The sequence below is a fragment of the Bos taurus genome, chromosome 22 (assembly GCF_002263795.3).
Source record: "Bos taurus isolate L1 Dominette 01449 registration number 42190680 breed Hereford chromosome 22, ARS-UCD2.0, whole genome shotgun sequence".
NCBI lineage: Eukaryota > Metazoa > Chordata > Mammalia > Artiodactyla > Bovidae > Bos > Bos taurus.
In genome coordinates, this window is record NC_037349.1 from 7,502,487 (window position 1) to 7,517,323 (window position 14,837).

Consider the following 14,837-nt stretch of genomic DNA (forward strand, 5'->3'; position numbering starts at 1 on the left):
TCATTAGTAACAGAGAAATGCTAATCACAGCCAGAGTGAGATTCCATTATCTAGCACCAGAATGGCTAAAATTAAACAGACCGACAGTCTCTAGTGTTAACAAGGATATGAAAGTGGAAACCGAAAGTCACTGAGTCGTGTCCGACTCTTTGGGACCCCATGGACTAAAGAGTCCATGGAATTCTCCAGGCCTGAATACTGCAGTGGGTAGCCTTTTCCTTCTCCAGGGGATCTTCCCAACCCAGGGATCAAACCCAGGTCTCCTGCATTGCAGGCAGATTCTTTAACAGCTGAGCCACAAGGAAAACTCAAGAATCCTGGAGTGGGTAGCCTATCCCTTTTCCAGCAGATATGACATACAGCAGTTCTCCTCCTAAGTGTGTGCGCACATGGGCACCAAAAGACATGCGCAAGCATGTTCCTAATAACCAGAAGCTGGACATACTGCAAGTGGCCACTCACTGCAGAAATGACACACACATTTTGGCACACACAACACGGACTCCCGCCGCCATGGAATCCTGCACAGGAGCACAAGCCTCGGGGCACTGGCAGCATTCAACTTCTTGACCTATGTGGTGGCTAAATTGCTGTATTTTTTGACCATTTATTAACCTGTTCTCTTATGATTCGGACACTTTTTAATTGAATGAAAGATTCTTTACATTCTATCGTGCTCTACAATTTTCAACAGTTTCACACACGAGTCCATAAAATTCCATAATGAAGATTTCATTTTTTATCCCCTGCCCCTATGTTGCTCAGCCCACTCCCCTCTCCCCACTGGTAACCATTCATTTCCCATATCTGTCAGTTGGCTTTTTTTTTTTTTTTTTGCCATACTGCACGGCATGTGAGATCTTAGTTCTCCAGCCAGGGGCTGAACCTGTGTCCCTTGCAGTGGAAGGGCACAGTCTTAACCACTGGACTGCCAAGGAAGTTCCAGTCAGCTTCTATTTTGTTTTATTCACTAGTTCATTTTATTTTTTAGATTTCACATAAGTGATATAATTGTATGTCTAACTAAATATCCGGAGAAGGCAATGGCACCCCACTCCAGTACTCTTGCCTGGAAAATCCCATGGACGGAGGAGCCTGGTAGGCTGCAGTCCATGGGGTCGCTAAGAGTCAGACACAACTGAGCGACTTCACTTTCACTTTTCACTTTCATGCATTGGAGAAGGAAATGGCAACCCACTCCAGTGTTCTTGCCTGGAGAATCCCAGGGACGGGGGAGCCTGGTGGGCTGCCGTCTCTGGGGTCGCACAGAGTCGGACACGACTGAAGCGACTTAGCAGCAGCAGTAAAACACTCATTTGCCCATTCATTTTACTTTTCCTTATTATATTTGTTATGGTGATCCACGATTTTTTCTAAGATTTATTTATTTTTTGGTTATGGTGGGTCTTTGTCGCTGCACAAGGGCTTTCTCTAGTTGCAGAGAGCAGGGCCTACTCTGTAGTTGTGGTGCACAGGCTTTTCATTGTGGTGGCTTCTCTTGTTGCAGAACGCAGGCTCCAGGCATGCAGGCTTCGGTAGCTGCAGGTACCGGGCTCTAAGTAGTCATGGTGCACGGGCTTAGTTGCTCCACAGCACGTGGGATCCTCCCAGGTCAGGGATTGACCCAGTGTCCCAGGCATTGCAAGGTGGACTCTTAATCACTGGACCACCAGGAAGCACAATCCGTGACCTTTGATGTTACTACTACAACTCGATGAAGGCTATTTTGTAGACACTGAAACCCCCAGCAGGTGGAAGAAGTTAACTACATGAAGACCAGACTGTAGCCTGACATGAGCTGCCACAATTCTGAGAACTGGCCTCAAAGAAATGGGAAGCAGCCAACCCTGGAAATGAAGATTAACGGTACTTAACCAAGAAGACTCAGAGCTGACTGTGTTGTTTCTGCATGTAGCTCCTTCCTTCTGCCCACATGCCTCCCAAACTCCCCTTTAAAAGCTCTTGCCCACTGGCTGTCGGGGGTGGGGGTGGGGGGAGGAGTCAGCCTTTGGACAACACCCTACCCCTAGTTGCCGGCCTCCAAAATAAAGCAAACTTACCTTCCCACCAACCTTTTCTTTACTGTCTTTGGAGCTGCCAGCACCTGGACCCACTTTAGAGAACAGATTTTGGTGCCCACGTGAGGCTGCACCCTCATGATATCTGGCTCCCCGGGTTTTCCTTGAGCAGAGCTGCCACCATGATGACGCTATGAGGTGGATTCAAGGAAACGCTGCTCATGGTTCGCTGGCCCCGGGAAGGGGTTTGGGGGACGTTCCTAGCAGCTGCCGAAAACCATTTGTTTCGGGGGTCCTCCATGTTTCTGCCCTGCTTGGCACTGGCTGTCATCAGCCAAGGTATTATTTGGTTCATGACAGTAGCAAAGAATGGTAAACAACCTCTGAGTCCTAGTACTGGACATAATCAATCTCAGCTAAATTCCTTTTCCCATGTAACCCACCCTATGAGCTCAAGAAGTCAAAAGGCACCTGGAATATGGGCAGGAAAGGAGCCATGTTCTCCTCCACCCTTGCTTCTTACATAGGGAACACTGGCCTAGTGTATGATGTTAGAGCTGGGGATTTGAGATGAGATGGTTGGATGGCATCATCAATTCAATGGACGTGAATTGGAGCAAACTCCAGGAGATTGTGAAGGACAGAGAAGCCTGACATGCTGCTGTCCATGGGGTTGCAAGGACTGGGACACGACTTAGCGTTTGAAATACAACAATAAGCCCACTCCTGCCTGGTGGGCCTGCCTTGACCTGGCCCCTTACGGTCACTCTGAGCTCTGTGTGTATCTATCTGTCCATCTGGAGATTCTGCCCTCAGAGCTCTCTGGGTGTAGAGCATCCCTGGACAGCAGCCTGGGGCTCAGAGCCAAGCCCTTCCTGTCTGCCGGGGCTCTCAGGTCAAGGTCTGGCTCAGAAACAGGCTCTCATTATGTCAAGCCTCAGCCACACCAAAACCTCAAATGAAGACACAGACACCAACTGTTTACAAAGAGTCTACTCATGACAAAGTATCCCAAGGCTGTTTTTCCCCTCCTGAGTAACGGTAAAGTTTCTTACTCACAGAATGTCAACCCCAAAGTACATTCTGCCATCAGGATGGGTAACACCAGCTCTTTGCCTGTCGAGGTGCTGTTTCTCTCGCCTCTCTCTGCTTTGCAGTCTGAGCTCTCCGGAGCCATCCAGCAACTGTGCCCCCTCCCCTTTCCCCCCCTCCCCTCCCCCAGGCTCTCCTGAAACCTGGCCTCCACAATGCCCGGCCTTCTGGTTCAGACCAACGGGTCCAGGAAATGTAAACTTCATGGGCTCTCTTGGGAAAAATCAAATCCCTCCCTATGTGTTTATAATTAACTGTTACTTTAGGAAAACACAAGACGACAGATCAATAGGAATCAGCAGTAAAAAGGGGCACCCAGGCCGTGCCTTTATCAAGGGCAGGAGTGTACAAGCCGGAGCCCAGAATGCTGGGCTGTCCAAGTGCTGCTGCTTTTCATGCTTTTTCATGTTGTTGTGTTTCTGGAAGCCCACACATGCCTTCTTTTTTCCCCACTGGTCTTGGCTACACAGCCTTTAAAAATAGTAATTTTGAAAAAAGGCAACCAGACAAGCCAGAAATAACCACTGGTTCAATGAACTTCTGAACAAATATGGCAACATTGACAAGGCAATTCTAAATTCAGTTCAGTCTCTGGCTTTTATTCCATGAAGGAAGTCTAGAAGATGGAGAAAAACAGAAACTGAAGTTAATTTAAGAAAACAAAAGAAGGGCTTCAGAAATGAGAGAAAATAGCAAAGAAACTTGGTGAGAGAACAGCTCGTTTGCAAAGCAAGCCCTGCTCTGCCCTCACGCTTTGAGAGGCCCCAGAGAAGCACACTCAGATGCCGGAATGAGACATGCCTGGTTTTACATCTTGGCTCTGCTGCTTTCTGGCTGGCTGACATAGGAAGTCAGCGAGCCTCTCTGTCCCTCAGTCGTCCCATCTGTCAGTGGGAGGTGGCTGTTTCTACTCAGACTTGTGAAGATGAGCTAGGATAAAGCAAATAAAACTCCTCCATCAGAAAGGAGCATGAGGAGGCTTGGGGAAGATGGAAATATTCTGTAATTTGGTTCTGCGGGTGGGTTCCCTTATTTAGCTAGGCCGGGTCTTAGTTGCAGCATGTGGGGTTTTTTTTTGTTTTTGACTGCACCAGATCTTAGTTGAAGCATGTGGGATCTACTTCCCTGATCACGGATCAAACCCCGGCCCCCTGCCTTTGGGAGCGTGGTACCTTAGCCACTGAGCCACCAGGACTTTTATATTTTAAATGGGTACCATTTCTTGTATGCAAATTAAGCCTCAAGAGAGTTGTCAAAAAACAGAACAAAAACAAAAGACAACTCCCAAGACAGAAATAACATGGGACAGGTTTGGCATTGTTTATGACAGCTCTTCTCTCAGTGCCCGACGGGGGAACAAGTCTTGTGGCCACAGCTGCAGCAGACCCAGGAAGGGAGTGAGAACCTCAATCTATCTCTTGTGGGACTCAGAGGTGGTGGGGCTGGCAGCTGTTAAGCTTGGGGTCGCTCACTTTCTGATACCACAGACCAGAATGCACAAACAGAACCATGGAGCTTGGGGTGGAAGATCTCAAAGGCTTTTCAGAGCCTAGCAGATATCCTTTGTCAGGGCAAGTTTTAGAGGAGAAGTGAAGTGTTAGTCACTCAGTCATGTTGGACTCTTTGTGACCCCATGGACTGTACGTAGCCCACCAGGCTCCTCCGTCCATAGGATTCTCCAGGCAAGAATACTGGAGTGGGTTGCCATTCCCTCTCCAGGGCATCTTCCCAATCCAGAGATTGAACCTAGGTCTTCTGCATTGCAGGCAGATTCTTTACTGTCTGCGTCACCAGGGAAGCCACCTTTAAAGGAGAAACATGGGGTAAATCCGAGAGCAAGGGTCTATGAGTCTCTCCCATCCTGGGGTGTCTATCTGGTGCTACTCTGCAGAGGCCACGGGACCACAGGGTGCTGAGTCAGGAGACGGCAGAAGCCACCGGGGAAACCATAGGGCAGCGGTGTCAGAGGCAACGAGTGGCCAGGGCAGTGAGTAGGGAACAATCAGTGTGCCCTGGAAACTGCACGGGACCCTGTGATCATGTGGCCAGGGGCAGCCACTTGGAGTGGTGGGAGGTCAGAGGCTGTCCCTAGGGTACCAGTGGCTAGAGATGGATATGGCCTTGAAGACTGTATGGGACTTGGTATAATAAAAAGCCCAAGGAAAACCCAACATAACATGGAAATCTGCACACACAGGTAAAGCGCAAAGCACTGGGACTTTTGTATGATGAGGGCAATAACCAGTTATAGTCAGATACTGAGCATGTAGCACTAACACTGGGCTTCCCTGGTGGCTCAGTGGTAAAGCATCCACCTGCAGTGCAGGAGACCCGGATTTGATCCCTGGGTTGGGAAGATCCCCTGGAGAAGGGAAAGGCAACCCACCCCAGTATTCTTGCCTGCAGAGTTCCATGGACAGAGGAGCCTGGTGGGCTACTGTCCCTGGAGTCACAGAGTCAGACACGACTTAGCGACTAACACGGAGAACATTAGAGAGGTATGACGGGTGTTCTGTGCTGCCCAACTGGGAACATAAACTAAGAAGATGTGTGGAATCAGATAGAAGGGGAAACAAAATGGCCAGACCCAACCCTGGACTCCAGGACCCCAAACTAGAGAAATACCAACACAGAGAAGGGAAAAAATGGCAGTTAAGCCCCCACCCTTCAGATTGACGGTCAAGGCTGAAGTCCCTGTGCTTCAGTGAGAGACCTCACCATCACCACTCGAGGTTGGACCTTGATGTCACAGTGAACGGACAACCCGGGTGGTTGGTGTGTGGCTGAGGCGCCCTCCTGCACCAGCTACTGTCTGACCCCTCTGGGTGGATGTGCCCCTGTGCATTCACGCCTGCTCACCATTTAGTTCAGTTCAGTGCTCAGTCATGTCCAGCTCTTTGTGACTACATGGACCGCAGCACGCCAGGCTTCCCTGACCATCACCAACTCCCAGAGCCTGCTCAGAATCATGTCCATCAAGTCGGTGACCACCATTACAAAGTTTAAATTTCATCACGCCCATTCAGGCAGTCCCCACATTACTAATGGATTAAAAAAAAAATTTTTTTTAAACATCTGCTCTACTGAACTGATGCCTTAATAAGCAACAGCTGCCCTTCCTCTAGAGCACTGCCCTTGGAGGAATGGGAGCCTTAATTACAAGCCACCTGATGCCTGCATTTCAGGAGACTGGGGTTCGATTCCCTGGTCAGGAAGATCCCCTGGAGAAAGGAATGGCAACTCACTCTAGTATTCTTGCCTGGAGAATTCCATGGGCAGAGGAGCTTGGCAGGCTACAGTCCATGGGGTAGCACAGAGTTGGACACGACTGAGTAACAATTTCATTTGCCCTCCATGGACAGCAGCCTGCAGCCAATGACAGACTAGAACAGAGGAACTCAGGCCGGTCCCCTTGCTTCCAAGTGGCACCAACCCAAGGTGCAATTCATGCTCCCTAGCTCCCCAAGGGATCAGGCAAGGCAAGAATCCACCTGGGACTGCATCCTTAACTCCTCCCCTCTCACCTACCCTGCCTGCTTTACTCCCCCTCTACAAGCCATCTCCGTGTGAATAGGCTCTGCTTTTACAGACTCTAACTCAAGTCTTCAACATGCCCAAACAATGACAAATTTGAGTGAAACAGTCTTCATAGTAGCCCGGAGCCTCCAAGACCTTAGAATCTCTGAGACCAAAGGCATCTGAGCTCCAGGTTCTTTTAACACCTGACCTCCAAGGTTCCTGAGCCTTGAGGCTGTCTGGATCTGGAGAGGTTGTGAGGGAAATAAAGGGCAGGAACCTCTGGAGCAGGTTCTGCCAGAGGGCTTGGAGCGGGCTCCAGCAGCTCACAGGGAACAGAAGGAAATGCTCTCTGGTGGGGGCTCTGATGTGTAGGGAGGGGTACTGGCTGAGCTCAGGGCAGAGGTGACACGTGCTCCCTGGGAAGGTGAGACAGCCACAGGTCTGGAGGGCCTGGGAGCCACATGTTAAAAAGTCACCAGCTGATTGCCCACGGGGTCTCCCCTGAGTCATAAGGCCACACGGGCCATGCCTTTCTGGAAGGATCAGCGGCTGTCTCCAGAATCTGAGACGCCTGCTGGCAGCGACTAATTTCTCACCCAAGTATTAGACAGCTAGAGCTACTGCCTGCCTTTGGCTGTGTGGGGCTGGAGTCAGTAATGCACAGGGAAGCAAAGCCAGCGTCACACAAATCTTTCCGTCCTTCAGTGAGGGGGCCTAATACCCTCCTCCATCAGCACAAGGCTGGAAGGGAAAGCAGGACCCTTCATGTTGCTGTTCAGTCGCTCAGTCATGTTTGACTCTTTGCAACCCCATGGACTGCAGCACACCAGGCTTCCCTGTCCTTCACCATCTCCCAGAGCTTGCTCAAACTCACGTCCATTGAGTCAGTGATGCCATCCAACCATCTCATTCTCTGTTGCCCAGTTCTCTTCCTGCCCTCAATCTTTCCCAGCCTCAGGGTCTTTGAGTCGGCTCTTCGGAACAGGTGGCCAAAAGACTGGAGCTTCACTGGGCTCCACTGGGCTCAGACCATATCACAGGTCCTGTTCCGAGTGATGTACTTCCCATCTTAGAATAACAGCAGCAAGGAGGCAGACAAAACAAAACCACCTCGCCTCCTCGCTGGGCGCCTGATCCTCCTCCAGCTCCACCCTTTGCGCCCCACCCCACCCACGTCCTCCTGGTGAACAGCAGTAGTCGTCTGCCTCGGCTCTCTTCCTCCCTCCAGCTTGTTCCTGTGTTCACTGCAGTGCTGCCTAGGTATATTCCATGCCTCAGATACACGCTGAAAACACGAGGCTTCCAGAATCTTCTCATACTTAGAAGCCAGTGTACACTTTTTAGCTTCCATGGACTGGATATGTACATCCTTTGAGCACTTCTTCCACCTGGGAACATACACTTCCTTTAAAATTTCACCGATGAAACCTCGTTTTCCAGCTTTCCCTTTTACCTCATCATCTATGGCTTTTCTATCTCTTCTAAGGCACTCAGTTTACTAGTTACCTTTAAGGTTGGGACAATTTTGCTCAATCTTGATTACACAGGAACTTGGACCCTGCCCAATGAAGGGAGGGGGAGAGAGTGAATGAATGAATGGCCGGTCGGTCGTACAAAGCATGCTGTTGTTCAAAGTCAGACACATCCAACTCCAAAATCCGGTTTGGTCCACCCTTCCCAAGATGACTCCTTTCCAATTTGAAAAAGTTCCTTAAAACAGTTCATTGGAAAAATGAACAAGTAAAGGCGGAGTCAAATAGCTGGTGACAATGTTCTTGTAAGGCACACTTACAGTGACACAGATACTGAAAACCGTAAGGGTCTGTGTGTTCAGCCAAGTGTAGAAATCGAAATTCCTGACCAGCAACTGAAAGCTCCAACAACTCGGCTTTGCGGTGAGAAAATAAACACCGTTTCAGACACACAAGACCTGCATTTAGTGCTCATTCTGCTGGGGCCAGTAAACAGCCCGTTTGCCTGGTGGGTGTGGCTCGTGGGATGATCCAGCGTCAGAAATGCAGCCAGCTCACTCACACCTCGGGGTGAGCTCGGGTCTGCTTTGAGGGGACACCCTCAACAAACAGGAAGTCAGGTCTTCAGCCTGATTTTTCTTGGACAGGTGAATCCATTAGGACTGGTGGAGCTCCTGCCTGCCACAAGACACCAGCGACCGAGGAAAGTGCTGGGAAATGGCTCAAACTGTGTTTCAAGGACTTGTCCCAGTCTGTCACTTTGGTACAAGTATGTGACAAGCAAGTAGGAAGGTTTTAGAAGTTTTTGTAATAATTTGAAGGGGGAATTTTATGTCTATTTTTATTTATATCTGGAATATCTTTGCTTTAGTTTTATGCTAATTCATTTTTATTGCACTTTACCAAAACCTGTCAGTCTATAATAACTAAAAAACAAAAAAATCTGTTTAAAAATTGCACACAGAAAAAAATTTAAAGTTGCACACAGAGAGTTTGAGACAACAACGACAAAATCTCAGTATTCATCAAAAAAATACTCCAAGGGGAAAAACATAAGCCACAGAGTGAGAGAGAAAATTTTAACACATAAAGGTTTATGTAAAGAAGAAATCCTACATTATATGCGTGTTAGTCCCTCAGCCGTGTCCAACTCTTGGAGTCGGACTAGAGTAGCCTGCTAGGTTCCTCCATCTGTGGGATTCTCCAGACAAGAATACTGGAGTGGGTTGCCATGCCCTCCTCCAGGGGATCTTCCCTACCCAGGGATTGAACCTCGGGACTCCTGCATTGTAGGCAGATTCTTGACCATCTGAGCCACCAGGAAGATGCCTAATCAAGTCAATCAGAGAAATGGGCAAACACGTTGGACAGAGGTTCTGCTGAGGAAACACTGATCATGCTCCATCAGCATGTGATAAGTGCTTGGGTAGAGAAATGGATCTGATGGAGCAGTCACCAGCTTAGCAGAAAGGTAGAAAGTCTCACGGTCCTGAAGCTTGGTGAGGATGCTTAAGCAGAACTCTTCTGCACAGCTGGTGGGAGAGGAAAATGGTCAAAACCCTTTGGAAAACTCTCTGGTAGCGTCCACAGAAGCTGGACACCCACCTATCCCGTGGGCAGCGACGCCTCTCCCAAAAGCCAACAGAAAGGTGTTCAGGTGTGAAATGAATGATGTAGACGGGAAAGATCATGGCAGCGTAAGCTTGTGACGATCAGAACGTGAGAACAAGGCAAATGACCATCAGCAGAAGCCATGGGCAGTGGGTTCACACTGTGGAGAGTGAACTGCAATGAACACAACAGACCACAGCTCAGGCCGCAACACAGGTGAAGCTCACAGACAGGACAGCACCCTAGTCTCATCACGGTTCTACCGCATGATCTGCTGGGCATCCTGGGGACAAACTGGGGATTCAGTAGCATCGTGGGGGGTGCTGGAGTCCTCCCCCTCTATAGAGCCAACTTCCGCTTGGTACTCAGATGTCATGGGGCACCAGGAAGGTGGCCCTGAAGGAGTCCTGGGGAGAGAGGAGACCTGTGAGGTCACGGAGCAATGCAGGGTCAGCATGAGGTCCATGGTGCAGGAGTCACAGGAGAGAGAGAGAAATTTAATTCACTGGGAGAATTCCCAACGGGCTGGACAGGGGTGGGATGCAGAAGACTCACCCCCGCCCGCCCAGGTAAATGCTGATGAGGGAATGGGGAACATCTCGGAGAGTCAAATCAGGTTTCGGGAGCTCTGCCCACCAGGAGTCTTTTTAGCCTCAGCTATAATTTCATTCTGGAGAAGGCAATGGCACCCCACTCCAGCACTCTTGCCTGGAAAATCCCATGGACGGAGGAGCCTGGTAGGCTGCAGTCCATGGGGTCGAGAAGAGTCGGACACGACTGAGCAACTTCACTTTCACTTTTCACTTTCATGCATTGGAGGAGGAAATGGCAACCCCCTCCAGTGTTCTTGCCTGGAGAATGGACACTGGAGCCCGGCGGGTTACAGTCCATGGGGTCACAAGAGTTGGACACGACTTCACTACTAAACCACCACCACCATATAATTTCAGTCAGACACGAGGGGCAGCGCAGGGGGCAGAGCAAGGCTGCAGGGGAGCCGTCCACACAGCGGTCATGGCGTTGCCTTCCTGCTTACCTTTCCCGCAGGCCTGGACCAGCCCGTACCACTCCCCGCAGCTGTCGCACAGCAGGGTGAAGGCCGTTTCGCGCTGGCCGGTCACGTGGCCCGGGGCGCACACGTACAGCAACTCGTCCCCCATCTCCAAGCCGGTGCGGCCCTGCAGGATGGTGTGTGGGAAGGAGGGCGGGTCTCCACACGGCTTCTCTGCGGACAAGGAAGCACAGTAAGTTTCCCCAAACTCTGCAGAACTTTTTCAGCCTGAGAGAAATAAAAAACTGAAAAAGCGACCCCCTCTTCCCTCATGGGTGCTGCCTGTACCCTAAATGGAGATCGCCTTCACCCTGGCATCCCCCACCCTGGTCGAGTGCCTGGCACAGATGAAGCACTCAATACTCGTTGACTGAATTGTGTGCGCTCCAATATAGCTTTGTATTTTTAAACTGCCAGGCAACAGGACCAGAAGCAATGCCCAGGAGCCAGTTCCTTTTTGCCTTATTTACATAAATGGTAGATGCTCTTTGACAAGTACTAAACTGTTACAGACTATAGAAGTTGCCTCTCCCTTCCCCCAACCTTCACCCTGATGATAACACTGCTACCGGTTTGGTTTTTACAAATAAATGCAGATACAGATATAAAGGGTTTCCTAGGGAGCACTAGCAGTAAAGAACACTTCGGCCAATGCAGGAGACTAAGAGAAGCAGATTCAATCCCTGGGTTGGGAAGATCTCCTGGAGTAGAAAATGGCAATCCACTCCAGTATTTTTGCCTGGGAAATCCCATGGACAGAGGAGCCTGGGCGGGCTGCAGTCCATGGGGTCGCAAAGAGTCACACAGGACTTAGTGACTCCACAACATTTATATTACAGCACACACGAAGACAATTACATATGTGTGTGTGTCTACGTGTGTGTGTGTGTGTGTGTGTGTGTGTGTGCTTAGTCCTGTCTGACTCTTTGCAACCCCACGGACTGCAGCCTGCCAGGCTCCTCTGTCCATGGGATTCCCCAGGCAAGAATACTGGAGTGGGTTGCCATGCTCTCCTCCAGGGGATCTGCCCAACCCAGAAATCAAACCCACATCTCCTGCATTGGCAGGTGGATTCTTTACTGCTGAGCCATTGGGGAAGCCCATAAATGGGTTAGATCGATCACTGCAGATGGTGACTGCAGCCATGAAATTAAAAGATGCTTGCTCCTTGGAAGAAAAGCTATGACTAAACTAGACAGCATATTAAAAAGCAGAGACATTACTTTACCAACAAAGGTCCGTCTAGTCAAAGCTATGGTTTTTCCAATGATCATGTATTGATGTGAGAGTTAGACTATAAAGAAAGCTGAGTGCCGAAGTATTGATGCCTTTGAACTGTGGTATTGCAGAAGACTCTTGAGAGTCCCATGGACTGCAAGGAGATCCAACCAGTCAATCTTACAGGAAATCAGTCCTGAATATTCATTGGAAGGACTGATGCTGAAGCTGAAACTCCAGTGCTTTGGCCACCTGATGTGAAGAACTGACTCATTGGAAAAGACCCTGATGCTGGGAAAGATTGAAGGTGGGAGGAGAAGGGGACGACAGAGGATGAGATGGTTGGATGGCATCACCAATGCAACGGACATGAGTTTAAGTAAGTTCTGGGAGTTGGTGATGGACAGGGAAGCCTGGTGTGCTGCAGTTTATGGGGTCGCAGAGTCGGACACGACTGAGTGACTGAACTGAACTAAATATCTATTACTGAGTCCCTGCTTTAAAAAAAATAAACGAATTTTTGGAGCTGGTTTAGGTTCACAGCAAAATTGAGTGGAAGGTACAGGTACAGAGATTTTTCCACCGGGCACAGCATGGACCACAGGGGTATGTTCACTGCAACTGATGAGCGTCCAGTGACATGTCATTATCACACACAGTCCACAGTTACCTATGGGCTCAATTTTGGTGTTCCACATTCTATGGGTTTTGAGCAATGTGTAATTACATATATCCACCACTGTAGTATGACACAAAATAGTTTCACTGCCCTAAAAACCCTCTGTGCTTCATCTGTTCGTTGCTCCTAGCTCCGGGCAACCGTCAATCCTTTCACTGTCCCCATAGTTCTGCTCTCTCTAGAATGTCATGTAGTTGGAATCATATAGTAGGTAGCCTCTTGAGACTGGCTTCTTTCCATTTCATAATATGCATTTAAGTTTCTTTCATGTCTTTTCATGGCTTGATAGCTCACTTCTTTTAATAATCGATTCTTATTTATTCATTTATTTGGCTGTGCCAGTCTCGGTTGTGGCATGTGGGATCTAGTTTCCTGACCAGGGATCAAAGCTGGGCCCCCTGCCTGGGGAGCACAGAATCTTAACCACTGGACCACTAGGCAAGTCCCCTCATTTCTTCTGAGCACTGAATGATATTCCATTGTCTGGCAGTGCCACGGTTTATTTATCCATTCACCTACTGAAGAGACATCATGGTTTCTTCCAAGTTTTAACAATTATGAAAATTGTCAAAATTATGAAATTGTCAAACTATGAAAATTGTCAAAAATGCTATAAACATTCATGTACAGGTTTTTGTGTGAACTTAAGTTTTCAGCTGGGCCTTCCTTGTGGCTCAGCAGTAGAGACTCCACCTGCAGTGCAGGAGACGGGGGAGACGTGGGTTCTATCCGTGAGCTGGGAAGATCTCCTGGAGTAGGAAATGGCAACCCACCCCAGTATTCTTGCCTGGAGAATCCCATGGACGGAGGAGCCTGGCGGGCTACAGTCCATGGGACTTTGTGACCATGGGGTCACAAAGAGTCAGAGCTGAGCGACTAAACAACAACAAAGTTTTCAGCTAATTTGGGCAAATATCAAGGACTGTGACCGCTGGATCGCATGGTAAAAGATGTTTAGCTTGGTGAGAACCTACCAGACTGTCTTCCAAAGTGGATGTGCCAGTTCGCATTCCCATCAGCAAGGAGTGAGAGTTCTTGTTGCTCCACATCCTTGCCAGTGTCTGGTGTCATCAGTGTTCTGAATTTTGGCCATTCTACTAGATGTGTAGTGTATTTCATTGTTTTAATTTACCTTTTCCTGATGACATATGACATGGAGCAATATTTCATATGCTTGCTTGCCATCCGTATATCTTCTTTATTTTTTTAATACTTATTTTTTATTTATCTGGCTGCACTGGGTTTGAGTGGTGGCATGTGGGATCCAGTTCCCTGACCAGGGATTGAACTCATGCCTCCTGCATTGGGAGCACGGAGTCTTAATCACTGGACCATCGGGGAAATGCCTTTGTGTATTTTGTAATTGAGTTGTTCATTTTCTTATATTGAATTTCAAGAGTTCTTTGTATATTTTAGGGCTTCCCAGGTAGTTCAGCTGGTAAAGAATCTGCCTGCAATGTGGGAAACCTGGGTTCGATCCCTGGGTTGGGAAGATCCCCTGGAGAAGGGGAACAGCTACCCACTCCAGCATTCTGGCCTGGAGAATTCCAAGGACTGTATAGTCTGTGGGGTCACAAAGAGTCGGACAGAACTGAACGACTTTCACTTCACTTTGTATATTTTGCATGATAGTCTTTAGTAGATATGTCTTTTGCAAATAACTTCCGAAGTCTGTGGCTTGTCTTTTCATTCTTTTGATAGTCTTTTGCAAAGCATAAGTTTTTAATTTTAAGGGAGTCCAGCTTATCAATGATTTCTTTCATGGATTGTACCGTTGGTGTTGTACTGAAAAAGCCATCACCATACACATGGTCTCTAGGTTTTCACCTGTCTTATCTTCTAAGAGTTTTGTAGTTTTGCATTTTACATTTAGGTCCATGATTCACTTGGAGTTAAACTTTGTGAAGGTGTGAGGTCTGGGTCTAGATTCTTTTCTTTTGTATGTGGATGTTCAGTTGTCCCAGCATCTATATTTAAAAGACTATTTTTGCTCCATTGTATAGCTTTTGCTCCTTTGTCAAAGATCAGTCGACTACATTTGTGCGGGTCTATTTCTGGGCTATTGGTTTCCACTGATATTTGCCTTTTCTTTCACCAGTACCACACGGTCCTGGCTTCTGCATCTTAGTGCAAGTCTTGAAGTTGTCATGTCAGTGCTTCGCCCTTGTCCTTCTTCA

At 48.5% G+C, this 14,837-nt stretch overlaps 1 protein-coding gene across 1 annotated transcript in view; it reads right to left on the reverse strand.

The window, feature by feature from the left end:
- The window catches only part of SUSD5 (sushi domain containing 5), a 43,743-nt gene that overhangs the window by 4,228 nt on the left and 24,678 nt on the right, over window positions 1–14,837 (reverse strand). The window contains exon 4 of the mRNA XM_024983199.2: window positions 10,749–10,937. Coding sequence (XP_024838967.1) covers window positions 10,749–10,937 — 189 coding nt within the window. The remainder of the gene's footprint in view (window positions 1–10,748; window positions 10,938–14,837) is intronic.